At 45.7% G+C, this 27,699-nt stretch overlaps 1 protein-coding gene across 2 annotated transcripts in view; it reads left to right on the forward strand.

The window, feature by feature from the left end:
- The first annotated feature begins 206 nt into the window (after positions 1-206).
- LOC115458857 (coiled-coil domain-containing protein 50-like) overlaps positions 207-27,699 on the forward strand; it is a 150,582-nt gene continuing 123,089 nt past the window's right edge. For both annotated transcript variants that reach the window (XM_030188695.1, XM_030188696.1), the window contains exons 1-2: positions 207-260; positions 17,485-17,615. In XM_030188695.1, the coding sequence (XP_030044555.1) occupies positions 17,567-17,615 (49 nt within the window). In that variant the 5' untranslated portion in view covers positions 207-260; positions 17,485-17,566. The remainder of the gene's footprint in view (positions 261-17,484; positions 17,616-27,699) is intronic.

Here is a 27,699-nt window from a genome sequence, read left to right on the forward strand (position 1 = left end):
CTGTTAATTATTTATTTGGGGTGGGGGAGAGAGAGCGCTGAAAGTTACCCCCCCGCCCCCCCTAAAAAAAATCAAAGTTTATTCGGGCTAAAGAAGCCCAGTGTACAGAATGCAGAGCCCCGGACGCATCTTATCCGGTAAGAGGCAGGCTCTGCCCTACCCTGCCCTCCCTCTCCCGGGCGGAGCCCAGCCAAGTTCTCTCCGGTCCGGCCTCCGTTTCCCAGCGGCAGCGGCGAGTGTCCGGGGCGGCTCCCGAGCAGGTAACCACCGACCCTACCGAGGGGGACATTGGCGAGGGGAGGGAGCGCGACTAGCAGTGATTTCAGGGGGAGAAAGAAGACAAAGAGAGAAAGGGAGAGGAGAGGGAAAGTGAGGAGGCAGAAGGGATGCAGTGAGGGGAGGGCAGCTTCGGCATGAGAGAGAGAACTTCTCTCTCAAGGGTGAGGGTGAGTGAGGGGGTGCAGAAATGGGGGGGAGGGCAATTTCGGCATGAGAGAGAGAGAAGGAAAAGGGGGAGGGGGTGCAGAAATGGGGGGAGGGCAATTTCGGCATGAGAGAGAGAGAGAAAAGGACAGGGGGGGGGGGGCACGGGAAGCGCAACTAGCAACGACTTGCGGAAAAACAGCAAATTATTTTGTGGTTTTGTGTAAGTAGATCGAAATAAGAGACACCTACTAATCTTTGCCCGGAGAGGAGGGAGAGAGAAACTTGTCAGAAAGAAAGAGAGGGAATGACAAAGAAGGTCAAACAGGGACTGCACAGAACAGAGACAAGGGGGGAAAAGAGAGAGCAGAAACAAAGAAGGGACAGAGGGAGCGCAGGAAGGAAAGCCAAAGAGACAAAGGGATTTACAGAGGAGAGAGACAGACAGGGAAATGAAGCTGAGAGACAAAGAGGCATATTTTCAAAGCACTTTGGGAGGCTAAGTTCCATAGGTTTCTATGGAACTTTGGGAGGCTAAGTGCTTTGAAAATAAGCCTCCAAGGGAAAAAGAGAGGGCGAACAGACTGCAGAGGGGGAGACTGGAGAGTGGGACCTGAGCCCCGCCCCTTTCAGTCTGTATGTTGAGATCTGTACACCTATAGCCAATAAAAAAAAAAAAAAACTGGTAAAAATCACTATTAGATTTTTAGTGCGGTTTAATTTTTTACTTCCATGCTAAAATTTTACTTTATTTCACATGCAGTCATCTAATTATATGCAAAAAGCAGCAAAGCAAAACTTCTCACTGACACTAATAATACATTCAAAGTAAACTTCAAAGTGTGGTATGATATGATATCAGCTTATCAACCTTCTCAGCTTCCTTGCACCTACTGGTACTCTATTTTCCACTCTGTATATATTCCCGGAGTTGGTTCTCTCCTCTCCGGAACCTGTAAGCCACATTGAGCCTACTGCGATGCGGGAAAATGTGGGATACAAATGTAATAAATAAATAAATAAATTATGCTTGTAGTCGCCAACTCCTATAACTGAAGTTCAAAGCGGATAACAAAAAAAGTGAAAAACAAAATGAATTTATGTGATTAAAAATGCGATTTCTGGAACAATGAAGTCTTCACATTTTTACAGAGGCATAATCCTAAATTCAGCAGGCAAAAAAGAGCACCAAATATGGACTGTTTGCCTGTAAAGATTTCCTGTATTTAACTTCAGAAAATGAAGGAAAATAAAGGAGGGGAGAATCCCCAGATCGAGAACAAGTAGGAGACAGTGGGAAAGAAAAGAAATAAATATTCTAGACATGGGTCTCCAAACATTTTAGAAACCCAGCAAGCTGACTTAAAAGAAATATGAGCATTCATAGGCAACCAACGCAATTTAATCAAAGAAGTGATAGCATGATCAAACCTTTTTTTCCCCCCAAATCTGTTTTTTCTCTCTCATGGAAATAGTTAACTTCTGACTGTACCATTATTTTAACTATGCGGGGGGGGGGGGGGGGGGGGGGGGGGTCTGGTCCAGGGGTCCTTGTATCTCTGCGTATCTGATTATACGAGTCACAAAAAGGGCTTCACCCGTATTGCTGGTGCAGATCACAAAAGAAATTGTAACCCTCTGACAGTATGAGACTTTACATAGTAACATAGTAAATGACGGCAGATAAAGACCTGCACGGTCCATCCAGTCTGCCCAACAAGATAAACTCATTATACATGGTATGTGATACTTTATATGTTGTGACAAAGCTAGCACTCGGGGGCCCCACAGAGAAGCTGCTAATCCCTGAACTACGGTTCCCAGAAGCCCTCTTACACCTGGCATTCATTTGATGTGAACTGATAGTCTACTGTTCTAACTTGACGTTCATTGTTTATTCTTTAGTAGATTGTAGTCGTGTTATTATTTTGGTTAGCAGTTATCTGCTACAGGGCCCACCTGAACCCAGGCCCAAGCTCAGATCCTCCAAACCTCTCATCCCATTACTGCTGATGGTGGTCCAGCTGATGTCGTCATGTTTCTGTGATGTTTGCTGAGGTTCGTGAACACCAGTGAGCTGCTTCTGTTTTCCAAGATGGTGGCTGTGAGGAGGGACCTCCAGTGTTCCCTCAGGACCATGTGTCCAAAAGGGGAGAGGAGGAAGGGGTATAACAGATTTGATGGTTGTCTGGTCAAGAGCCTCCCTTTGGTGGTTATGCCCTGAAACTAGGGGAATCCCATCTCAAGGGCTCCCTCATTTGGCAATCCAGTGCTGATATATTTACTTTCCATTAAAAATTATAGGGACAGGCTTATGAACCTCAACATGTGTACGCTGGGAGAGAGGAGACATGATAGAAACGTTTAAATATCTCAAGGGCATTTATGTACAGGAAGAGAGCCTTTTTTAAATGGAGAGCTCTGGAATGAGGGGGCATAGGACAAAGTTAAGAGGGAAGAGTAACCTAAGGAAGTATTATTTCACAGAAAGGGTGGTGGAGGCATGGAATGGCCTCCCGGTGGAGATGGTGGAGTCAAGGTCTGTTCCAGAATTTAAAAAGGCATGGGATAAGCATGTGGGATGGCTTAGGAACAGGTAGAATTGGGGGTTGCAGACCGGATGGGTCATATGGCCTTTATCTGCCGTCATGTTTCTATGTTTCTATTAACATCAATAAATTTAAGGTAACATAATTTCAGTGGTAATTCAAAAGTAAAAAGAAATCCTGTTGATTTTAGCAGAGTTTGCAGCACTGGAAAGTAAATCTGGATGTAGCTTTGAGGCCTCCTGGTGCAGTTCGTGGGTCACTTGCCTACTGCACCCATGACCTGAATTTGAATCTTGTGCTGGGATTTCTGTCAGGTAGCTGGCAAACCACCCCACTGATAGACTGCCAAGAAACCATCATGTAATTGATGGCTTCCATAAGTCATTTATTTATTTGTAGCATTTATACCCCGCTCGATAGCAGGTTCAGTGCGGCTTACAGAGTATGGTACAAAGTATCACAGATACAATACAAAGTAAGTTACAAAGTATCACAGAGATAGTGCAAAGTATGTTACAATGTATAACAGAGAAACATAGTTATATAGGGTGGGACAATAGTGAAAGATGTGGGGAAAGGATTGGAGTGTGGGTAGCACTGGTGGTATGACTTTGGTACTTGTGTATAAGGGACGATCTTTATCTTTACAATACATGTTACAATTGGAAACATTTGTAACACATACTTCCTGTTTAGCCCTGTGCTGTGCTGAGGTTTCTGTGGTTTGTTATAGTGGGTCAATGCATAGGAGTATCTTCTTCTAAGGCGAACTGCTCCCTCGTCCTCCCTGGGTCCTTTGAAATTGGTTTTACAGTTTGCCTGGATCCTGAATTCAGGATTTGGAATCGGTCCCTTGGTCTGAGTTACTGAAACAAGAGCCACTGCGTCTAGAAGATCATTATCCAAATGTTTGTGTAGATTGGGTTAAAAATATTTGAAAGGCTGGAAAGACAGCCTTCTATTCACTCTTTCACCCCCCCCCCCTCCCCCAGGAAAGGCTAAAAAAAGATCTGAAGCAGCTAGATCAGATTGCGTTTATACGTTTGTTTTTCCTCATATGTTATTTTAAACCAGGTTCGCCTTTCGGTATTTCTATTATCTTCAGATGGAATCATGTGTAACAAAGACTCTGATCTGACTTCATCCTTCATCTGACCTACGGGTATTCATGCTAGTAAGAAATCTGATTGGCTACTGCAGTGATGGATTTTCTAGATGCTTTTTCAAACTTTTTTCTTATGCAGAAAATCTTTGAGGTCTTCCTTCATGTCAACAGTTAAGGAAACTGTAAGCAGAAGGACTGAATGTCAAGGAGCATTCATGATGAGGAAGGCTTGAATTGTTGAGTTGGAAGTGTGGAAAAAAAAAAGGGGCAACAATCAAGCTGTAAGGGCCACTTTAACTAAGCCGCGTAGGCGCCTACGCGCTCCCAACACGCGGCAACTTGGAGTTCCCGCACGGTCTCTGCCTGGCCCTTGTGTTAATTTCAATTTTGGTGTGCGTCCGCTAGGCCGTGTAAGTCTGCCCAGCACTATCCCCACCTCCCAACCACCAGCCCCACCTCCCACCACCAGCTCTGGCACAGACCGTTTAAGTCTGCCCAGCACTATCCCCGCCTCCCGCCACCGGCTCTGCCACCCACTCTCGGCTAAGGATCCATTCCTTCTGAACAGGATTCCTTTATGTGTATCCCACGCGTGTTTGAATTCTGTTACCGTTTCTCATTTTATGTGCATAGATCATTACCACCCGGCTACCGTGTGAGACCTGACCACTAGGTCAATGGCTGGCAGTAAGGTCTCAGACCCAAAATGGATTAGCAGCAATTTTCATTTTGCTGCGCGTCCATTTTTGGCAAAAATTTTAAAAGGCCATTTTTTTTTACAGGTGTGCTGAAAAAATGATTCTGCGTGTGCCCAAAACACACATCTACACTATCCTCCCTGTCTCCTCGGCTCGTAATCTTGGAGTCATCTTTGATTCCTCTCTCTTCTCCTCTGCGCATATTCAACAGATCGCCAAAACCTGTCATTTCTTTATCTACAACATTAGCAAAATTCGCCCCTTCCTTTCTGAATACGCTACCAAAACCCTTATCCAAACCCTTGTCACCTCTCATTTGGATTATTACAATTTGCTTCTCACTGGTCTTCCAGTCAGCCATCTCTCTCCTCTCCAATCTGTCCAAAATTCTGCAGCACGACTTATTTTCCGCCAAAATCGTAATACCCACACTAGCCCACTCCTCAAGTCACTTCACTGGCTCCCCGTCCGCTTCCGCATACAATTCAAACTTCTCTTACTGACCTTTAAGTGCATCCATTCTGCAGGTCCCCATTACCTCTCCACTCTCATCTCTCCCTACATTCCTCCCCGTGAACTCCGCTCACTGGACAAATCTCTCTTGTTGTCCCCCTTCTCCTCCACTGCTAACTCCAGGCTTCGATCCTTTTCCCTCGTGGCACCTTATGCCTGGAATAGACTTCCTGAGCCTGTACGTCTAGCTCCATCTCTACCTGTTTTCAAATATATGCTGAAAACCCATCTTTTGTTTGTTTGTTACATTTGTACCCCACATTCTCCCACCTATTTGCAGGCTCAATGTGGCTTACATAGCGCCGTGGGGCGAAAGCCTCCTCCGGTGAAGGAACAAATATAGAGTGATGTTATTTTAAATGAAAGCATAGAGAAGGAAGTTACCTGCGTATAATTTTCCTTCCTTTAGTAGCAGAAGATCATCCAGGAACTGGTGGGTTGTGTCAATCTACCAGCAGGTGGAGATAGAGATTAAACTGAAGGCAGTGATAACCAGACGGTCAGCTCCTCCTTCACTTCAGTATCTCTCTCATCACCAAGCAGAATCAGACAAGAAACCAGGAAGCCTTCCTCACCAACCAAACACAACAGAAACTCATCATTAAGACTTAGAGAAACCACGACCGCAATTGACTCCTCTTCAGTGGTTTCTGTTCTCTCTCATTTTTTTCACCACTGCTTTTGGCTCCTAGCCCTCCCCTTGTTCCTTCTCACACAGTACTTCCCTCGCCCTTAATGGTCTTGTCTGTCTGTATTTTAGATTGTACGCTGTATTGAGCAGGGACTGTCTCTCTCTGTGTCAGGTGTTCAGCGCTGCGTGCGTCTGGTAGCGCTATACAAATGCTAATAATAATAATAGTACACTACCGCAGGCCATTTTCAGCATGCCTTTGGAAAAGGGCCCCTAGTATTGTTTTTTCTAGTACTAACATAGCCTGTTTCTGGTGCTCCAAGGATTGGAATTTTTTGCTCTGGGTGGCGTCACGAGGAGGTCCAAATTTAATTTTTATCTCCTTTTCCAATGGAAAAGAAGGCGTATGAGATTGCTATGTGTGCGTTCCACCACAGATGTGCTAATTCAATGGCTCCTGAGGTAGATTTCTGCCCTGGTAAGTCAGCTGCTGGTAAAAAGATGAGTGGGGTGAGGTCATCAGAACCAGTGCTACCATCATTAAGGAGTCGGCAAGGTGCTTCTTACCTGTTGCTTCCTTATCTGTTGTGTCTTCCTTTCAGTCAGAACCACACAGGACGCCATGTGTGAAAGTTTTGAAATGGATTTATGTTACAATGCACTTGCTTGCTTAGGGTCCACCAAAGGGGTAATGCTGTTCTGCTAATAAAGTTTGCATTTGGTGTAGTGTATGCACCAAATTTTCAGGATATGGGTGTGGGAGAAGCATGAGGATGTATGTGTGTATTGTGGATTTTTTTTTTTTTGAAAGGAGGGAGTGGGGATCCATGGATTATACATGTATCAAAAAGTAGGCTTCTTTATGACTGGCTGGACCTTATTGTGATTTAAGTACAATGATGGCCAGAGCCCCTCCAGTTTGCTTTCTTCATTAATGAGTTACGTAGGCTGTTTTACAGATGTGCCATATTGCTGGAGTAGCATCGTGCAATCTGCATCATGGTTGGTTCTATCAGCCCAGACTTCTATTAGCACAGCTGAAACACTTAGGGCCTGATCTACTGAGCTTTGTTTCCCTATGATCCCTTAATGCCATGTGAGATGTCTTCAAACACACTTAAAATTTATGACCGGGCTGCAAGTTGCTACATTTGCATCTGTCATATTCTTCCATTAAATAAGAGGTTGAGATTAAGTTAATCCTCTCCACATTCAAATGTAGTTCAGTGCTTTGTTGTTTCTCTCCTGCCTGGCAGCCCATCCCATACAAACAAAATGTGTCAGTGTTTAAACCAGGGTTAAAACTGGCTTCAAGTTCTAGGTGCCCTTTAGATGTGACTGTGTTACACCTTTGCTTATTCATTTCCATTGGCTTCAGGTACATTTTAGGATTATGTTTAAATTGTTGGTACTTGTCTCATCTTGCTTCTTCGGTTGTACCCTACGTACCAGAAACGGTCTTAAGATCCCTATCAGATCACAGGGTTGTAATTCCTAGCCCCTCAAGAGCCCATTGGGAATCGACTCATGAAAGCGTGTTTTAAATTTTTGTTTTTGGCTTGTAACTACGTTATGGAACAAATTAATGTTATCTGTGCTGAGGATTCCGTAAAGAAATTTTAAGTTTTGTTAAAAACTCATTTTATTTTCTGAATGCTTTTGGTGTAGACCATCTGGGATGATAACAGGGACTTGTTGAAGGTTATCTGTATGTAGACATTTTTATTGAGTGAATGATAATCTCTTTGTATGAATGGGTTAGGCATATTTCTATTATTGTTTAATGAAGTTCTTTTCTTAAATATTTTATCTTGTAAACCACCGTGATCTGTGTAAGCCTGGCAGTATATCATCATCAGATTTTAATAAAATATAAGCTATTAACTATAAGGGAGGAGGGGAATATGGCACTGGAATATAATTAAGACCATATGAGTCATCTGTATATAGCTGGTTATGTGAAAAAAACATTAACAGAGATGTCAAGGGTGAACCATCCCAAAGAGTGAGATTTTTCAGACGGTACATCCAGGGTATAAATCTAGAATGATTTAAGTGTAGTATTGCTTTGCAAATGAAGCAAACAGTCTCTGAAAGAATACAGAGTGGAGGAGTGGCCTAGTGGTTAGGGTGGTGGACTTTGGTCCTGGGGAACTGAATTCGATTCCCACTTCAGGCATGGGCAGCTCCTTGTGACTCTGGGCAAGTCACTTAACCCTCCATTGCCCCATGTAAGCCGCATTGAGTCTACCATGAGTGGGAAAGCGCGGGGTACAAATGTAACAAAAATAAAATACCATATTTTTCGGACTATAAGACGCAACGGACCATAAGACGCACCTAGGTTTTAGAGGAGGGAAATAGGAAAAATTTTTTTTTCCTTTTTCCCTCCTCTAAAACCTAGGTGCTCCGGTGCGTCTTGTCCGAGTTTTGGACCGCCGTCCCGTACTTACACGATTCCATGTTCCCTGGTGGTCTAGTGACGTCGGGGCAGGAAAGAGCCCCCTCTTTCCTGCCCATCGCGCTGCTCTCCGTGCTCCTCACTGCTTTCTGACGATCTCGGCGAGATTCAAAATGGCCGCCGAGAATCTCCAGGGAACATGGAATTGTGTAAGTACGGGACGGCGGTCCAAAAATGCTACCTTCGGACTATAAGACGCACCCCCCATTTTCCTCCCAAATTTTGGGGGAAAAAAGTGCGTCTTATAGTCCGAAAAATACGGTAGATACTATTGGAGATTCTACATGGAATGTTGGTATTCCACTAGCAACATTCCATGTAGAAGGCTGCGTAGGCTTCTGTTTCTGTGAGTCGTACGTGCAGGACGTCAGACTCACAGAAGCAGAAGCCTGCAGGGCCACATTGGTGATCTGCAAGGGCTGACGTTTACATGGAATGTTGCTAGTGGAATTGCAACATTCCATGTAGAATCTCAAATAGTAGCAACAGTGGAGGAGTGGCCTAGTGGTTAGGGTGGTGGACTCTGGTCCTGGGGAACTGAGTTCAATTCCCACCTCAGGCACAGGCAGCTCCTTGTGACTCTGGGCAAGTCACTTAACCCTCCATTGCCCCATGTAAGCCGTATTGAGCCTGCCATGAGTGGGAAAGCACAGGGTGCAAATGTAACAAAAAAATAATAATACAGACATAGTGGGCTGTGGGGAGTAATTTGGATGAACATTTTGAGCTGAAAATTGTTTCCCACCCAGTAGTTAAAAGTAAATACATTGGTTTCAGATCGCATGTACTTGCAGTCAAGGGAACAGAGACAGGACAGGGGGAAGCATTAGGCAAAAAGGTGTGCTCCGATTTCTTCCTATTGGTTGGACCACATGGTTTACCTCTCTAAGGGGCCCTTTTGCTAAGTAGCGGTATGCACCGAATTGGCACTGCGGCTGGGGTAGTGCAGGTGCCCAGCGGTAATTCTGAAGTTGGCGCACGCTGTTTCCCTTGGTAAAAAATGATTTTCTTTTTTCTACCACAAGGGCATTCCTGGCAGTAGTTGGCAGCACAGCCACATTGGCGCACCCTGCACGATTACCCTGTGAGTAGCACGTGAGCCCTTATCGCTAGGTCAGTGTGTGATGATAAGGGCTCAGGCAGTAAATCACCGCAGGCTATTTTTAATTTTATCACACGGCCATTTATTGCCCCGTTAAAAGAAAAAAAGCCTTTTTTTCCCAGACGTGGTAAAATTGACCCAATTTCACGTGTCCGCACTACCGCAGGCCACTTTTTACCGGAGCTTAGTAAAAGGAATCCTAAGGCTTCCCTCTCGTGAAAGTAGTGATCAAGATGAGTAACATACATAGTAGCATAACATAGTAAATGACGGCAGATAAAGACCTGAACAGTTATTACCTCTAAAGAATGATGTTGTAGTAGTCCTTAATCGCTAGCGCTCAACCTCGGCTGCGTACACTAAAGTTCCTTCTGCTTTATAGATTATAAATATCTCAGTTAGTTTACTTGAAGTTTAATTTTTCCTAGATCTTGGATCAAGTATTGTGGACTAAAATTTATTGAGTTAAGTTACCTGTATTTTTTTTCTTCTTTCTTGTATTTTTCAAATATTCTAAAAAATTTATGTTTATTGCATAAATGTAATTTGTGAAAATTTCATAAATAAAAAATTAAAAAAAAAAAAAAAAGACCTGAACAGTCCATCCAGTCTGCCCAACAAGACTATGAAGAAAGACTAAGGAGGCTAGGGCTATACAGCTTGGAGAAGAGACGGCTGAGGGGAGACATGATAGAGGTATATAAAATAATGAGTGGAGTGGAACAGGTGGATGTGAAGCTTCTGTTCACGCTTTCCAAAAATACTAGGACTAGGGGGCATGCGATGAAACTACAGTGTAGTAAATTTAAAACAAATCGGAGAAAATATTTCTTCACCCAACGTGTAATTAAACTCTGGAATTCGTTGCCGGAGAAAGTGGTGAAGGCGGTTAGCTTAGCAGAGTTTAAAAAGGGGTTGGACGGTTTCCTAAAGGACAAGTCCATAAACCGCTACTAAACGGACTTGGAAAACTCCAAAATTCCAGGAATAACATGTATAGAATGTTTGTACGTTTGGGAAGCTTGCCAGGTGCCCTTGGCCTGGATTGGCCGCTGTCGTGGACAGGATGCTGGGCTCGATGGACCCTTGGTCTTTTCCCAGTATGGCATTACTTATGTACTTATGTACATGCTATGTGATGCTTTATACCTGAGTTTGATCTGTCCTTGCCATTCTCAGGGCACAGACCGTAGAAGTCTGCCCAGCACTCTTCTTGTACTAAAAGTTCTGAAGATTCTGGCATCCTAAAGAGTTACAAGATTCCGGAATCCCAATTAGTAGCAACATTCCATGTAGAACCCCAAATAGTAACATAGTAACACAGTAAATGACGTCAGATAAAGACCTGAACGGTCCATCCAGTCTGCCTATTAAGATACAGTGGTGGAAATAAGTATTTGATCCCTTGCTGATTTTGTAAGTTTGCCCACTGACAAAGACATGAGCAGCCCATAATTGAAGGGTAGGTTATTGGTAACAGTGAGAGATAGCACATCACAAATTAAATCCGGAAAATCACATTGTGGAAAGTATATGAATTTATTTGCATTCTGCAGAGGGAAATAAGTATTTGATCCCCCACCAACCAGTAAGAGATCTGGCCCCTACAGACCAGGTAGATGCTCCAAATCAACTCGTTACCTGCATGACAGACAGCTGTCGGCAATGGTCACCTGTATGAAAGACACCTGTCCACAGACTCAGTGAATCAGTCAGACTCTAACCTCTACAAAATGGCCAAGAGCAAGGAGCTGTCTAAGGATGTCAGGGACAAGATCATACACCTGCACAAGGCTGGAATGGGCTACAAAACCATCAGTAAGACGCTGGGCGAGAAGGAGACAACTGTTGGTGCCATAGTAAGAAAATGGAAGAAGTACAAAATGACTGTCAATCGACAAAGATCTGGGGCTCCACGCAAAATCTCCTCGTGGGGTATCCTTGATCATGAGGAAGGTTAGAAATCAGCCTACAACTACAAGGGGGGAACTTGTCAATGATCTCAAGGCAGCTGGGACCACTGTCACCACGAAAACCATTGGTAACACATTAAGACATAACGGATTGCAATCCTGCAGTGCCCGCAAGGTCCCCCTGCTCCGGAAGGCACATGTGACGGCCCGTCTGAAGGTTGCCATGTGAACACCTGGATGATGCCGAGAGTGATTGGGAGAAGGTGCTGTGGTCAGATGAGACAAAAATTGAGCTCTTTGGCATGAACTCAACTCGCCGTGTTTGGAGGAAGAGAAATGCTGCCTATGACCCAAAGAACACCGTCCCCACTGTCAAGCATGGAGGTGGAAATGTTATGTTTTGGGGGTGTTTCTCTGCTAAGGGCACAGGACTACTTCACCGCATCAATGGGAGAATGGATGGGGCCATGTACCGTACAATTCTGAGTGACAACCTCCTTCCCTCCGCCAGGGCCTTAAAAATGGGTCGTGGCTGGGTCTTCCAGCACGACAATGACCCAAAACATACAGCCAAGGCAACAAAGGAGTGGCTCAGGAAGAAGCACATTAGGGTCATGGAGTGGCCTAGCCAGTCACCAGACCTTAATCCCATTGAAAACTTATGGAGGGAGCTGAAGCTGCGAGTTGCCAAGCGACAGCCCAGAACTCTTAATGATTTAGAGATGATCTGCAAAGAGGAGTGGACCAAAATTCCTCCTGACATGTGTGCAAACCTCATCATCAACTACAGAAGACGTCTGACCGCTGTGCTTGCCAACAAGGGTTTTGCCACCAAGTATTAGGTCTTGTTTGCCAGAGGGATTAAATACTTATTTCCCACTGCAGAATGCAAATAAATTCATATACTTTCCACAATGTGATTTTCCGGATTTAATTTGTGATGTGCTATCTCTCACTGTTACCAATAACCTACCCTTCAATTATGGGCTGCTCATGTCTTTGTCAGTGGGCAAACTTACAAAATCAGCAAGGGATCAAATACTTATTTCCACCACTGTATAGGTATAAGTTCTGAAGATTCTGGCATCCTAAAGAGTTACAAGATTCCGGAATCCCAATTAGTAGCAACATTCCATGTAGAACCCCAAATAGTAACATAGTAACACAGTAAATGACGTCAGATAAAGACCTGAACGGTCCATCCAGTCTGCCTATTAAGATATATTCATTTTACTTGATATGCGATACTTTATATATATATACCCGAGTTTGATTTGTCCTTGCCATTCTCAGGGCACAGACCGTAGAAGTCTGCCCAGCTCCCGTTTTGTTTCCCAGTTACCGGCGTGCACTGGTACTGAAGCTCTGGCAGTGAGAAAACTTTCAAATGAGTGTGACGCACTCCTAATGAGTGAGACTGAACATCACTGCGCTCTACAGGTTGAACTCACAGATTCGCTGTACACATACCAGCTTTGTTGATTAGCTGAAATTAATAGCTGACCTGCCATCGTCTCTTCCAACTAAGGATGATATCGCCTGCTTTGGGAGCTACCCAGACACCAGACAGCAAACACCGTCTACTGGGCCTTGGCATACTTGATGTTCATGTTGTGCCTTTCTTGTTTAAGTGAGAACAGATTTTTTCCAAATTTTGCGCTTGTAAAATAAGCAGCATTGCCACTTAAACCTTCCTAGGCTCCCTCTCCAAAAAAGCTGTGAAAACATTATCTTTTTCCTAGAGCTGGTAGTTCTCATCATTTCTGAGGGAAGGAGTGTCATTGTCGCATCAGTCTCTTTCCCTTTGAGTTTTATTTAGTCTGGAGTATTTATACCTGCAAACATAGTAACATAGATAGTAACATAGTAGATGACGGCAGATAAAGACCTGTACGGTCCCTCCAGTCTGCCCAACCAGATAAACTCATAGCATAAAGTATGACGGGATACTATGTATGCACCTATACTTGATTTTGATTTGTCCTTCGAAGCCAACACCTTCAGAAGGTGACCTCTCCACAGGAGAAACGAAAGCCAAACAAAGCGAACAGTGGATCCAAAAAAAAAATTCCTCTCTCAGATGGTGTTTCTTGAAACAAAGTCTTTATTGAAATGAATAAAAAGCGACCCGACACGAGTCGTGTTTCGGCCTTAAAGGCCTGCGTCAGGGGTCGCATTTGATGTGCTGCGAAACTTGGTAACCGAAAACCCCCCCTTTTTTTTCCGGTTACCTATTTGGTGAACCACGTTTGACTAGAAGGCTCCGTGTTTTGCAGCACCATCTGAGAGAGAAATTTTTCTGGATCCACTGTTCACTTTGTTTGACTTTGATTTGTCCTTGTCATGATCAGGGCACAGATCGTAGAAGTCATGGCTGCCGAGGAGGAGCGGGCAAAATTCCCCATGCCCGTCTCCAAGGGAGGGGGGGGGGGCGGTGCTGGAGTCTGTCTCTCTCCTGCTCTTGTTGGGACCCGGTTGATTGTGTTAACATGATAACCCGGTCCTGGCACACAGGAACAGGTGAGAGATAGACCCTACTGTCGGGCGTCCCTTGGAGGCTGAGGAGGAGCAAACGCACTGACGCATGAAGGTGGGGGCAAGTGAGGGGCAGCAGCGTCCCGAGTGGGTGGGGTGGCAACTGAGTGGAGGAGGGGTGGTGGCGGCTAAGGAGGTTAAGGAAATTTGCATACATAAGCGTTTGGGCTTTCTTGGATTGAAAATGATCCGGCCGATATTCAAGCTGCTGACCGATTAAATTGCTTGGTCAGGGTTAGCCACCAATTTTCAGTGACTCTTAACTGGCAGAGTGCCACTGAATTTGCGGTTAACACCTAACCCAAAGCTGACTATGTTGGGGCGTTCTGGAGACGGAGTCAGCACTTGGTTACTTAAGAGCTGATATTCAGCCCTTTAGGCCCAGATTCTATATATAGCGCCTAAAAAAGCTGCACGGAAAACGTTTCCCATTAAGCATATTCTATAAGCGGCGCCTAGATTTAGACGCGGTATATAGAATAAGCTTAGTCGATATTCTATATACTGAAGCTTAGCAGAGAGTGGGTGGCAGAGCTGGTGGTGGGAGGCAGGGCTAGTGCTGGGCAGACTTGTACGGTCTGTGCCCTGAAAATGGCAGATACAAATCAAGGTCAGGTATACACATAAAGTAGCACATATGAGTTTATCTTGTTGGGCAGACTGGATGGACCGTACAGGTCTTTCTCTGTCATCATCTACTATGTTACTATGATATCCCAGCGCCTAAAACTATGCGCCTCCATTTATACCAATGAAAATGTGATGTAAATACCAATGCGTAGATTTAGGCGCAGAGGGCCATATTCTATAAATATGCATGTAAATTTCAGAACACCCATGAAACGCCCATTTCCCCGCCTATAACCACTCTCCTTTTTATCTGTGCACGTTAGAAGTTAGGCACATTGCATTACAGAATACGCTTAGCGAATTGTGCATGTAAATTCTAATTATTGCCAATTGGTGCTCATTATTGCTAGTTAAGTGCTGTTATCAACGCTAATTAGCTTGTTGAACCAATTAAGTTACACTTTGTTATAGAATAAGCTTGGATTTTAGCGCAGATCTCTAGGCGCTATATAGAGTCTGGGGGTAAGCGGCCAGGTTTAGCACTTAACTGGGACCACATAAAAGCCTGTCTTAGCCGGCTCAGAAATAACTGGATATTCGAAGCTCGGACAGGACCCGACTTTGAATATCCAGGGATAGCCAGTTGAAATCAAAACAAGATTGCTAGAGCTTTGAAAATATACTGGATATCTTCCGAGCTGCTAGACTAGGTTTTAAGATATGTGGACAGCATAATACACAATGTTAATTATTTTTAATTCTTTCCCCCAGGTTAAATATTATAGTGGAATAGAGGGTTATAGATTTGAAGCAAGCCAAAGGTGGCAAAATTCTTCCTCATGCTGAGTGCCGTGTAGTCTAGAAGATGCTCTCAGGTTACCATGTTTTAAATTCTCTTTTCGTGCGTTGAAGAAACCTTTAAGGCTGTGCTTTTTGAGGCAGGCTGTGATATTTCGCTGGGATGATGGTAATACAGGAAATGTTTAGCAGAACTGTACTTGGCAATTTGGAAAGGAAATGGAATCCTTTCCCATTCCGGCCTTCCTGTGAGTCTGAGAAGAAAGAGTCTCTTCCCCGTTTACTGGCGGGCACAGCTGGATGTTTGCCTGCTTCAGGAATTGCTCAAGCCCTTCTGTCCACAGGGTAGAAGTCTGGGCAGGTTTGGATTTCTTTCTGAATCTGTGGCAGGAGCCAGGGAGCTGGAAAAAAACCTAAGAGGTGTAATGAAAAGAAGGATTGGAATGGTATGAATGAATGAGAGATGTGAAGCAGCGGGTCACTGTTATCTGATCAGCCTTAGGTTAGGCTGAGATAGTTAATGGCGCAGAATGACAGAGTGGAAGGATTTGAGGGGTCCTTTAACTAAGGCTCGGTAGGCTCTACCAGTGTGCAGCGCTCCCCCCCCCCCCCCCCCAAAATGAGACTACTGCCAGGTAATTTCAGAATTGGGTCGTGCCCATAATGCATGGATGAATTATGTATTTATTTCCTGCTAAGCGCGCCAGTTCCGGCGGTAATCGGTACTTGGCACACGCCGACCGGTCACCGCATGTGTAGCGCGTGAGCCTTTACCGCTAGATCAATGGGTGATGTTAAGGGCTCAGGCCAGTTTTGGGCACGCGCTGGTTTCATTTTTACCGCAGGCCCTTTTCCCGTCCCGTTAAAAAAAAAGCCCTTTTTTGTAGATGCGGTAAAAACTGGCCCGGCGTGTGCCCAATGCACGCGCCTACACTATCGCAGGCCACCTTTTACCGCTGCTTAGTAAAAGGGCCCCCTGGACGCCCTTTTGTTTTTAATGTATGTCGGATGGATACACCAACTTGTTTCCTCATCAAACAAGTGTCTCGTGCATCCAGTCCACATTTATTTATTTATTTATTTGTTATTTGTACATTTGAGATCTGGTGGCTCAGTGGGACTGAATGCCCCCCAGGACACCACTACTTGCCATCCTAAGCATTGCCTCTAGACAGGGCGTCTTTTCCCTGAAGAAGCCCCATTGGCAAAACAGGTCCATTGGGGATGCCCGAGTTTTTGTGTTCTTTGAACACAGTGAATTTAGTAAATTGAGTGTGTTCGTTATAAAAAATTACAAAAATTTTGTTCACACCACGGGAGGAGGTTGGGCTAAGACCAATGATTGATATATGGTGATCTATCAAAAGCAATCCCAGCAATTTGGCTGATTATCACCTGTCTGAGGTCTTTCCCCCCCCCCCCCCCCCCCCCCCATTTATTTTCCTGCATATCTGTTTTGATCAGATCTGCTTATTCTACTGTTGTTTTACATTTGTATCCCGCATTTTCCCACCTATTTGCAGGCTCAATGTGGCTTACATAGTGCCGGAGAGGCGTTCACCAACTCCGGTATGAACAAATACAAAGTTGTGTTTTGGTAGGATGAGGTTCATGTGAAAAGACGTGTTAGGGAATTGTAGAGCGGAAGAGTTGTATTGTGTCCGTTACGTGCTTTAGTTTCGCTGTGACTTGAAAGCTGTTTCTTCCTGTCCCGGGTTATTTGAGACTGTTCTGGAGAACTGACGTTTCCTCTTTTGGTGGAGAATAAACGAGCAGATCAAAGTGACATCCAAAGGATTTTATTAGCGATATCGTATATAAGAAAGTTGGATGTCACTTTGATCTGCTCCTTTATCCTCCACCTTGGATCTTGCAGATGGCTTGCCTTGTTGTTTTTTGGAACTGACTTCCTCGGACAGGTAATTTGCCTGCTTCCCTGGGGATGTATGGCACAAGGGCAGCGCAGGGATACAGCTGGGGCATTTCCCTGTTTAAGTTTCTAGAAAGACTTGACCGCTGTTTCCACTTTCACAGTTTGCTGTGCCAATGTGTGTCCAGGGCATGGTAAGACCCGTTATTATGTGGTTGTGGAAAAAGTATAACTACTGCATGTTTGTGTTTAAAGCAACCACTTAAGTGAAAAGAGACATAGGACATTTCCATTGGTATATATTTTGTCTTCACAGTTGGTTGACCCTGGGAGCTCATCGCATCTAAAAGCGCTGGGTGAAATTGTCGCCAGTGGAGGATCAGGTTGTGCTTCAGAAGATGACAGAGACTGAGATCGACGAATCGAGCCTCCATGGTGTGCAGGAAGGTAAGGTGTACTTTGTGGTGAGTGACTCTGGACCTCTGGGTATACAAACCTGTCTAGGTTTAAGGATATCCCTAAAAAATATTCAAGAGCGAGATTTATATACTCTTTGGCCTTCAAAACTGATTTGTTTAGATCAGGGCCGCCGAGAGGGGGGGACAGGGGGGGACAAAATTCCCTGGGCCCAGGCCTCCAGGGGGTGGGCCCGGCGCCACCGCCGCAGTCCGGCCTGCCCGCCCGCCCTCCGTCGCTCCCTGGCATTGAACTTAAGCGCCTCACCTTCGAAAGCACAGCAAGTAGCAGCAGACCACTCCTTCCTTCTGTGTCCCGCCCTTGCCTGACATAACTTCTGCGAGGGCGGGACACGGGAGGAAGGAGTGGTCTGCCGCTGCTTGCTGCGCTTTCAAAGGTGAGGCGCTTAAGGTCAGTGCAGAGGGCCCGGCGGCGGGTGGAGGGGTGGCCCGGCGACCTCGGGTGGGGGGGGGGCCCGGGGGCGGCCTTGTCCCAGGCCTGGCCCAGTCTCTCGGCGGCCCTGGTTTAGTTACATTGATTAGCCTGAAAAAGAGATGGGATTTATGAACGGCTGACACTGACAATAGTGTTATTAAAAAAACAAAAAAATTACATTCCCCACATTCGTATTCTTAGATCAGAGATGGACAATTCTGGAAAGCCACTGACCATTTTGTTTTTCAGGATACCCAGAATTTGCAAATTTAGCTGGGTTCCTATGCAGTCATATTTGATAAAATATTTGTTGTGAACCCTGTACTCTGAAATAAGATCTGTCTGTACCGCTCGGGGCTGGGGTGTATCTGTACCCTCTGATGGCTTTTCACCATTTACATCAAAATTCACATATGATATTTTTAAACTTTATTTATTTTATTTTTTTTAAAGACCTGCGTTATAAGCCTCTGAACTCATTTGATTTCTCTCTCTAGGCTTTTCTTTTTTTCTTGTTGTTATTGAGGATAAAATGAAGACTTTTTTTGCCAATGAACTTTGTTATAAGTTACTGACGAGTCCTTTTACTAAGCTGTGGTTAAAGGGGGCCTGTGCTAGCATCAGCGCGTTTTTGATGTGCATTGTGGGCCGCTTTTTACCACAGCGGGCTGTCCGTTTTTGGGAAAAAGAAATGGCCGTGCGGTAAGCAGTGGCGTAGCCACAGGTGGGCCAGGGCCCACCCATTCAGGGCTCAGGCCCACCCGTTTAGTGGTAGCTGGTGGGATCCCAAGCTCGGCCAGCTGAAGACTTTCTCCTGACGGTAATGAAAACGCTACTGTCCACGATACCTGCACCTGCGCATGCTGCTGCAGACTGCCAAGGTGAAAAGAAGCATTTTTCCACCAGCTGAGATATTTTTGGGTGGTGGTTGGGGGGGGGGGGGGGGGGAGAACACTTGGTGCCCACCCACTTCTTGCCTAGGCCCACCCAAAAATCTGTTCTCTGGCTACGCCCCTGGCGGTAAGTGAACCACTTACCACATGGCCATTTCGGTGGGGAGCCCTTTGGTAAGGGCTCCCGCATTAACCTTGCAGTAACCTGATTACCACCGGTTGATTTCCGGCACTACAAAAATAGGACATACAGTAGTACCTCGGTTATCGTCGATTTCGGGTTTCGGCGATTTGTTTCTGCGAAAATTTTGTCTCGGATTTCGTCGGCGTGCCCACGTGACCTCGCTGCTAATTTTGCGAAAACAAAGGACGACCTACGCGTTCTCCTGCTCAAGTGTGGCGTTGTTTCTCGTTGTGTGAGCATCACCCCCCCCCCCCCCCCCCCCGCGTCTAGCCAAAGTTCCATTGCTTTCCAGTGTTGATTCTTATGGAAATAATTGCCTCGGTTTTCGTCGGTTTCGGATTTCGCCGATTGTTTTCGGACGGATTATCGACGAAAATCGAGGTATCGCTGTATTTTTGTAGCGCTGGAAATGTCGCGCGCTAGGGGGTCGGAACTACTGCTGGGCTCCTGTGGTAGTCCAGCGGAGGTCCAGATTGGCGGGAGGCAAGCCCACGGTGAGGTTACCGCTGCCTAGTAAAATGGCCCCTGAGTATTCTATTCCTCAAAGCTGTTAGCTTTGAATCTCACTTGTTGAGGTGCTCTGAATTTGCACTCGCATCCTGAGAGGACGATATGTGCTGCTGGCAATCTGAGGGGCCCTTTTACAAAGGCGCGCTGAAAAATGGCCTGCGGTAGTGTAGACGCATGTCTTGGGCGCGCTCAGAATCATTTTTCAGTGCACCCGTAAAAAGTTTTGCCGAAAATGGACGTGCGGCAAAATGAAAGTTGTTGCGTGTCCGTTTTGGGTCTGAGATCTTACTGCCAGCCATTGACCTAGCGGTAAGGTCTCACGTGGTAACTGAGCGGTAATGGTCTACACGCGTAAAACGCCGATTACCGCCCGCATGCCAGAAGAGAAAAATATTTTCCCACGCGCATAGCAGACGCGCGTCAAAATGAAATTACCGCAAGGGCCACGTGATAGCCGGGTGGTAACTCAAAATTGATGCATGTTGGGTGCGCGTAGGCGCCTACTCAGCTTAGTAAAAGGGGCCCCTTTGAGCCTAAAATCTCCCCCAGCCAATGCCCCGGCTGCTTGTGAGACTCTGGAAAAGGCAGATCTACCAATATTTTGTTATGGACTTGACTCATTTGTGCAGTGAGGAGGGGGAAGGGAGATGCCAGGCATTTTATCCCAAACATCAGGGGAGAGCCTTTGTCTATGTAAATCCTGGGATGTGCTCAAACATTTGTTCCTTTCCACCTCAGACACTGAGACTAGGCTGGAGTAACTCTAGTTTTCTTCCCTATTCAGACTTTTTGCTTCTAATCAAAGTTGTAATTTATTGCATCAAACAGTGTCATTTTCTAGTTACTCACTGTATTGTGGGTGGCTGCTGGACCAAACCCAGGTTTATGGTTTAAAATGTGAACTGTAGAGCTTGGTGTGAACAAACATCCATGCTTAAGAGAGGTTTCAAGCAGTCTGCTCTTCTTTGAATGCCGGTTGCTTGTTTGCCCCATTGCTGTTTCTCCTCTCAGGTGAAATCTGTACAGTCCTCTCTTTTGGTCACAGCAACGCTGTAAACTGTTGGTTAAGAGTGAAAAAGCAGCTGACACATCCTGCGAGATCCATGCTTTTTCTGAGGCTGGAAGTCGTGCATGACCGTGTACAGAAAAGAATGTGTGTCAGTTTGCCTATCCTGGAATTAAAAAACTATTTAGGGGTCCTTTTACTAAGGTGTGCTGAAAAATGGCCTGCGGTAGTGTAGGCATTGTTTTTGGCCATGCGCAGGACCATTTTTCAGCGCACTTCAGATGATTTTCAAGGGTGACGATGCAGAGGAACTGAAAGAAATCTCGGTGAACCCAGAAGATGTACTGAGCCAAATCGACAAATTACACCCCAGGGCAGTGGCATAGCTCCCATTCCGACGACCCTTTCGGCCCCCCCTCCTGCCGCCAACCCTCCTCCGCCATCGCCGTGGGCTACCTTTGCTGGCGGGGGACCCCTATCCCCGCCAGGCGAGGAGGTCCTCTTCTTCCCCCGAAGGCTTCGTTCTGTTTCTGATGTCCTGCATGTTGTACAGAACGAAGCCTTCGCGGGAAGAAGAGGACCTCCGGGGATTGGGGTCCCCAGCCAGCAAAGGTAGGCGACGGCAGGGGAGGGTTGGTGGCAGGAGGGGGGGGGTCGAGAGGGTCGTCAAAGTTGGCGGCGGTGGCGGCGGGGGGCCATGGCGGTGGGGTGGGGTCGATAATGGCTGGGGGGGGGGGGTCTTCAGTGCCGGGGGGGGGGCTAAAATATGCCCCCTCACCTCAGGCTCTGGACCCCCCTCCCGCCGAAGTCTGGCTACGCCCCTGCCCCAGGGTGCTGAAGGAACTCAAATATGAAATTGCAGATTTGCTGTTAGTGATCTGTAACCTGTCGTTAATAATGTGCTTAGATTGGAGAGTGGCCACTGCGACCACACCTTGAGTATTGTGTGCAGTTCTAGTCACTGTATCTTAAAAAATGTATAGCAGAACTATGAAAGGTTCAAAGAAGAGCGACCGAAATGATTAAGAGGATGGAACTCCTCTCTTATGAGGAAAGGCTAAAGTGGTTCGGACTCTTCAGCTTGGAAAAGAGATGGCTGAGGGAGATATGATAGAGGTCTACAAAAGACTGAATGGTGTAGAACGTGAAAACGTAAATCGATTTTTACTCTTTTGTAAAGTACAAAGACTAGGGGATACTTGAGGAAGTTACATGGAAATACTTTAAAAACAAATAGGAGGAAATCTTTTTTCACTCAACGAATAGTTAAGCTCTGGAACTCATTGCCAGAGGATGCGGTATCGGCAGTTAGGGTATCTGGGTTTACAAAAGGTTTGGACAAGTTCCTGGAGGAAAAGTTCATAGACTGCTATTGAGACTAAAATGGGGAAAGCCACTGCTTATCCCTGGGATCAGTAGCATGAATCTTGCTACTATTTGGGATTCTGTCAAGCAGGGCCGGTCAAACCCGGTAAGCGGGGTAAGCGCCGCAGGGGGGCGTCTGCCTTCAAGGGCGCCGCTGCGGCGCCATACCGCGCTGCCCTTGGTGCTTTAAATCTTTAATTTACCTCAGTTCCAGCAGCCGCATCATTTGAAAGTCCTGCCCCGTCTCTAGCCTTCCCTTCCTTCGTGAGTTCATTCCGCAGTCCCGCCTTCTGACGTCATTTCCTCGAGGGCGGGACTGCAGAACGAACTCACGAAGGGAGGGAAGGCTAGAGACGGGGCAAGGCTTTCAAATGACGCGGCTGCTGGAACGGAGGTAAATTAAAGATTTAAAGCACCAAGGGCGGCGGGGGATGGGGGAGATTCGGGCGAAGGAGAATCGCTGGATAGCGGCAGGGTGGGAGAAGAGAGAAAGGAGATGCGGGGGGGGGGGGGGGGGGGGGGGGGCGCGCGGGCGCCAACTCATAGTCTGCAGGGGGGCGCCAGAGACCCTAGGACAGGCCCTGCTGTCAGGTACTTGTAACCTGAATTGGCTACTGTTGGAAGCAGGATACTGGCCAGATGGACCATTGGTCTGACCCAGTATGGCTATTCTTATGTTCTTCTTTCCCCAGTGAATATGCATGAGATCTATTTGTCTGCAGACAGATCTCATGCATATTCATTGAGGAAATTCTGAAAACCCGACCGGGTTGCAGGACCGAGGTTGTCCATCCCTGCTCTAGAAGCTAATAGACTATCGAAGCATGTCATCTGTTTATTTGTGCGAGACATTCCTTGCTTGAGTTTCCTAAATTTTGCAGCATTTTTTGGCTGACGTCGATCAGTTTACCATCTGGATGCCCAAATAACCCAGGCTGGAATGAGCGCTTGTATCTGCATCGCTCGTTAACTTAAATGAGCCTAAAATGTCAGAAGTTCCCCACAGGAAAATTCAAAAGAATAAAAAGAACAAATAAGGCAACGTGCTTAGAGGGCAAGTCGTCCCAATAATCGCATTTGACAAAATGCAGTAGGAATTAAAAAAAAATCAAATGTTTCATTCGGATGATGGGGGCAATGCCTCCAAACGGGTTAGTTTTGCGCATACTATGATAATGAAAAACCTCGCTCCTACGCCAGGGGTGTGGAGTTGGATCCCAGATTCTCAAATTTACAGTTAACGGTCACTCTAGTGCTTGCATTGTGCCAAAGAGAGCTGCCCTGTGGAGTTCATAAGATGTCATATGTACAGGCAACTAATCACGGTTTACTTAGAAATTGCTTTTAATCTAGGCTGTGGTACCTGATACGATAGGAAATATTTCTGTATGTCTGCCAAATTTCCTTGGTCTCCTCCGTGAGAATCCTTTCTTTCTCCGCAAGAATCACAGAATAATCCCTTGGCACTGACATCTCTCTTATATCAATGCTGTTCTCGTGTTTTTTTTCCCCAGATGATCACAATCTCTTCAATTCCTGTAAGTCTCTTAAGGTTGTGATTCCAATGCTAGTATTTGTAAAAGTTTCCAGTGGGTGAGACGTGCCACCTGATTGTGCCTTTCTGTATAAAAATGTTCTGCCTTCAGAACTTTTATGTGGGCACCAGTCCTATTCAGATCCAGTACCTAAATGTAACGTGCCTTGAGCTACAACTGAAAAAACGGACAAGCTAGATCTGCTATTTAAAAGGTACATGGTGGGGGGGAGGGGGGGTTGAGACACATGGCATGTGGTGGGCGAGAGAAGGAGAGATTGAATTGTCTGTGGGATGGAGGCGAGGCAGGGTTCTTTTGGACCCAGGCCCACTCAGAATTAGATGTCTGGCTACGCCCCTGCCACTGATCCTCACAGGCTGAATATTGACCGGTATATGGTTAAATCTGCTGAACCTCTCAAAAGAGAAGTCCAAAGGGAACCTAGATGGAATGGAGTGACTTCTTTAAAAAAGAAAAAAAAAAACAAAGAAAAACCCAGTCCTTTCTTTTGGGAGTCGTCTGTACTGCATCCTGCTTCTGTGGATAGAATTTGTGTGGATTTCACCAGCAGGGATCTTGTTTTGATAATACGGGTTGCCCCGCCCCTTCGCGGGGATGTCCTGCGAGGACGCCCTCAGGAAAACTTGGGCGCCCCGTTCGATTATGCCCCTCCCCGTATTCCTAGAAGAACTAATATTATTATTAGCATTTCTAGGTAAAATTATTATTAGTCTTTCTGAGTACTAGCCAACTTATTATTATATATCCAATAAGTGCTAACCACGATATTATCGTAGCCAATAAGTGTGTTTATTGTCGTATTACCTATGAATAATTTGTTGCCACCATGAAGGTATAAGAGTGATTGTATTTCCTACTTCTAGGGAGATCTGGATTGCGAATACCTTTGTCTAAAAACAGTTCTCCTCCAGGGCCGTGCCAAGGGTCTGTGGTGCCCCCCTGCAGAAGATCAGTTGGCGCCCCCCCATAGACGAACAGTTGGCGCGCGCGCACGCCCCCTCCCCCTGTGAAAATGATCGCTGCCCTCCCATCCACGCTCCTCTTTCCCCTGCCCTCCCGCTCCCATGTCCCAACTGCCCGTCCTCTTCTCCCCCCCAACAAGATCCCTTTTAAATTTACCTCCGTCCGGCAGCGAAGGCGCAGCGTCAGTGAAGGAGGTGGCGCTCCCGACGTCTCTACTAGTCTTCCCTTTGCTCAATGTTCCGCCTTCTTCTGACGTCATTTCCTTGAGGGCGGGACACAGAGGGAACGAACGAGCGAAGGGAAGGCTGGTGGAGAGACATCAGACAGGCAGCGCTTTCACTGACACTGCGCAGACGTCGGAGGCGGAGCGAGGTAAATTTATAGGTCTGGGGGGGCGCGCGCGCCAACTGATAGTATCCAGGGGGGCGCCAGAGACCCTAGGCACGGCCCTGCTTGCCACTTAGGTTTCTCAACTGATCATGTGGCTTGGTACTGATCTGAAGCTTAGGGCCTGTCAGCTTTCAGGAGGACTTGAGCCCGAAACCAAAGTAAAAACAATGGTTCATGATATACACTGGCTATTGGGATTCCCTACCTTCCCTGTTTTGGTGATATCTTTTAAAGATACCTTGTTCCAAACCATGTGCTTTTGAGCGACTGTTGGCTTTCAGTGTTCAGTTGGAAAATTCCCACGGTTTGTTCTGTGTTATTTATGTTTGCATTTCAAAGCTAAATCATTGTCAGGGAGGGTGAAACATTTTTTGCTGTGGACTAACCCATTGAAGTGACCTGTGAAAGAAAAGTGAACCTCAGTAGAAATATGGGGATTTTTCTGGAAGGGAAGTGATTGTTAGTTTTTGGCTTCATGACCCCCCCCACACCTTTCCGTTCATCTCTGCCTCTTTCCTTTTTGAGTCATCTGCTTTGCCAGCTTATTTTTATATGACCCTTTGCCACTTGCGTTTAGAAGTTTATTGTTGTTTTTTTTTTTTTACATTTTTGTTTTTAGCTGTATGAAGTTACAGGAAAGAGGTTTTGTGCAGACAGAGAGAGAGCCTTGGCTGTTTCAGCTGTCTGGTGACTCTGAAGTGCAGACTGACTATTGATTTAATTATAAAATCTTCCTTATGTTCAGCACTGAATCAGATAAAGGGAAATGGGACTTGATATACTGCCTTTCTGAGGTTTTTGCAACTGCATTCAAAGCGGTTTACATATATACAGGTACTTATTTTGTACCTGCGGTAATGGAAGGTTAAATGACTTGCCCAGAGTCACAAGGAGCTGCAGTGGGAATTGAACCCAGTTCCCCAGGATCAAAATCCACTGCACTAACCACTAGGCTACTCCACTAGCAACATTCCACGTAGAAGCCTGCCCTTGCAGATCAGCGATGCGGCCGCTCAGGCTTCTGTTTCTGTACCCTCCTCTCTTCCTTCCCGTTCACATTAATTGATTTGATTTGCTTACTTTATTTATTTTTTGTCTATTAGATTGTAAGCTCTTTGAGCAGGGACTGTCTTTCTTCTATGTTTGTGCAGCGCTGCGTATGCCTTGTAGCGCTACAGAAATGCTAAATAGTAGTAGTAGTAGTAGTGAGTCTGACGTCCTGCACGTATGTGCAGGACGTCAGACTCACAGAACAGAAGCCTGCGCGGCTGCATTGCTGATCTGCAAGGGCAGGCTTCTACATGGAATGTTGCTAGTGGAATAGCAACATTCCATGTAGAACCTTCAAATAGTAGCAACATTCCAGAATCTCAAATAGTAGCAACGTTCCATGTAGAATTTAGAATCTCAAATAGGGAAAGGGAAATGGGACTTGATATACCGCCTTTCTGAGGTTTTTGCAACTACATTCAAAGCGGTTTACATATATTCAGGTACTTATTTTGTACCAGGGGCAATGGAGGGTTAAGTGACTTGTCCAGAGTCACAAGGAGCTGCAGGGACTATCAAATGAAAATATCGCCATTGAAGGTCACCTGCTTTGCAGATGTGGCTCGTAAGTTTTGGTTTCAGGCTTGGCAAGAATAAGCACAGACCAAGCTTCTTATGATAAAATGTCCTTGTAGCAGAACAGTTTGCTGTAGCAAGATGAATTCTAAAAAGGCCCATCGTACCTATAAATTTATTTTCAGAAGGAGACAGAGAAACTGAGATATCAATTGGACTTCTACCATTTGATATTAATTTCCTTAAACATGCTTTTAGCTCTATAAATCCAATGTACTGATACACTGCAAGGAATCATCATTTCGGAACAGCTGTCACATTTATTAAAGAATCATAAATTTGGGATTTGGAGGGAAAAAAAACTCTGTTCAGACATAAGGTCTTTTTTTCCTTTCTTTTTTTTTTTACTGTAGTATTTCATAAAATCTTTCTAAAATCCTTTTCCTACAGGTTGCCGTGGGCTGCCGTTATGTGAAATAGATGTTAAGATCATCTGCTCCAACTTCTTCAGATAATAAGCCCATTTTTTTTTTTCTAAGCTTATAACGTTAGGGTCTCTGACTAGGATCTTTGTTAAGAGGGAATGTGCCTGCCTTGGGAGAAGGGGATCAGTCTGATCGTGATGGGCATGGCCAATGAGGAGACACCCTCCAGATTCTGCCATCGTTCCCTTGCAAAGATGTTAGAGGGTAGAGCATAGGAAACGCTGCTGTGTTTGGCAGGGTTTTAATACATTGGATCCATACTTGCAAGCGTAGTGTCCGGTGCTGCTTGTGAACTACCAATTTCACTATTATTATGCTGTTAACAACATTGTAAGTTTTATGTTAAACTGCTGTGCACTGCCTTGGATGAATCTCTTCATAAAGTCAGTTAATAAATCCCAATAAATAAATAAATAAGGGGTCCTTTTACTAAGGTGCGCTGAAAAATGGCCTGCGGTAGTGTAGGTGCGTGTTTTGGTTGCGCGCAGATCCATTTTTCAGCTCAGCTGCAAAAAAAAATGCCTTTTTAAAAATTTTTGCCGAAAATGGGCGTGCGGCAAAATCAAAATTGGCGCGTGTCCATTTTGGCTCTGAGACCTTACCGCCAGCCATTGACCTAGCGGTAAAGTCTCATGCGGTAACCGGGCGATAATGATCTACGCGCTGTGACAAAGCTAGCGCTCGGGGCCCCACAGAGAAGCAGCTAATCCCTAAACTATGGT

The sequence above is a fragment of the Microcaecilia unicolor genome, unplaced genomic scaffold, assembly GCF_901765095.1.
Source record: "Microcaecilia unicolor unplaced genomic scaffold, aMicUni1.1, whole genome shotgun sequence".
Classification (NCBI taxonomy): Eukaryota; Metazoa; Chordata; class Amphibia; order Gymnophiona; family Siphonopidae; genus Microcaecilia; species Microcaecilia unicolor.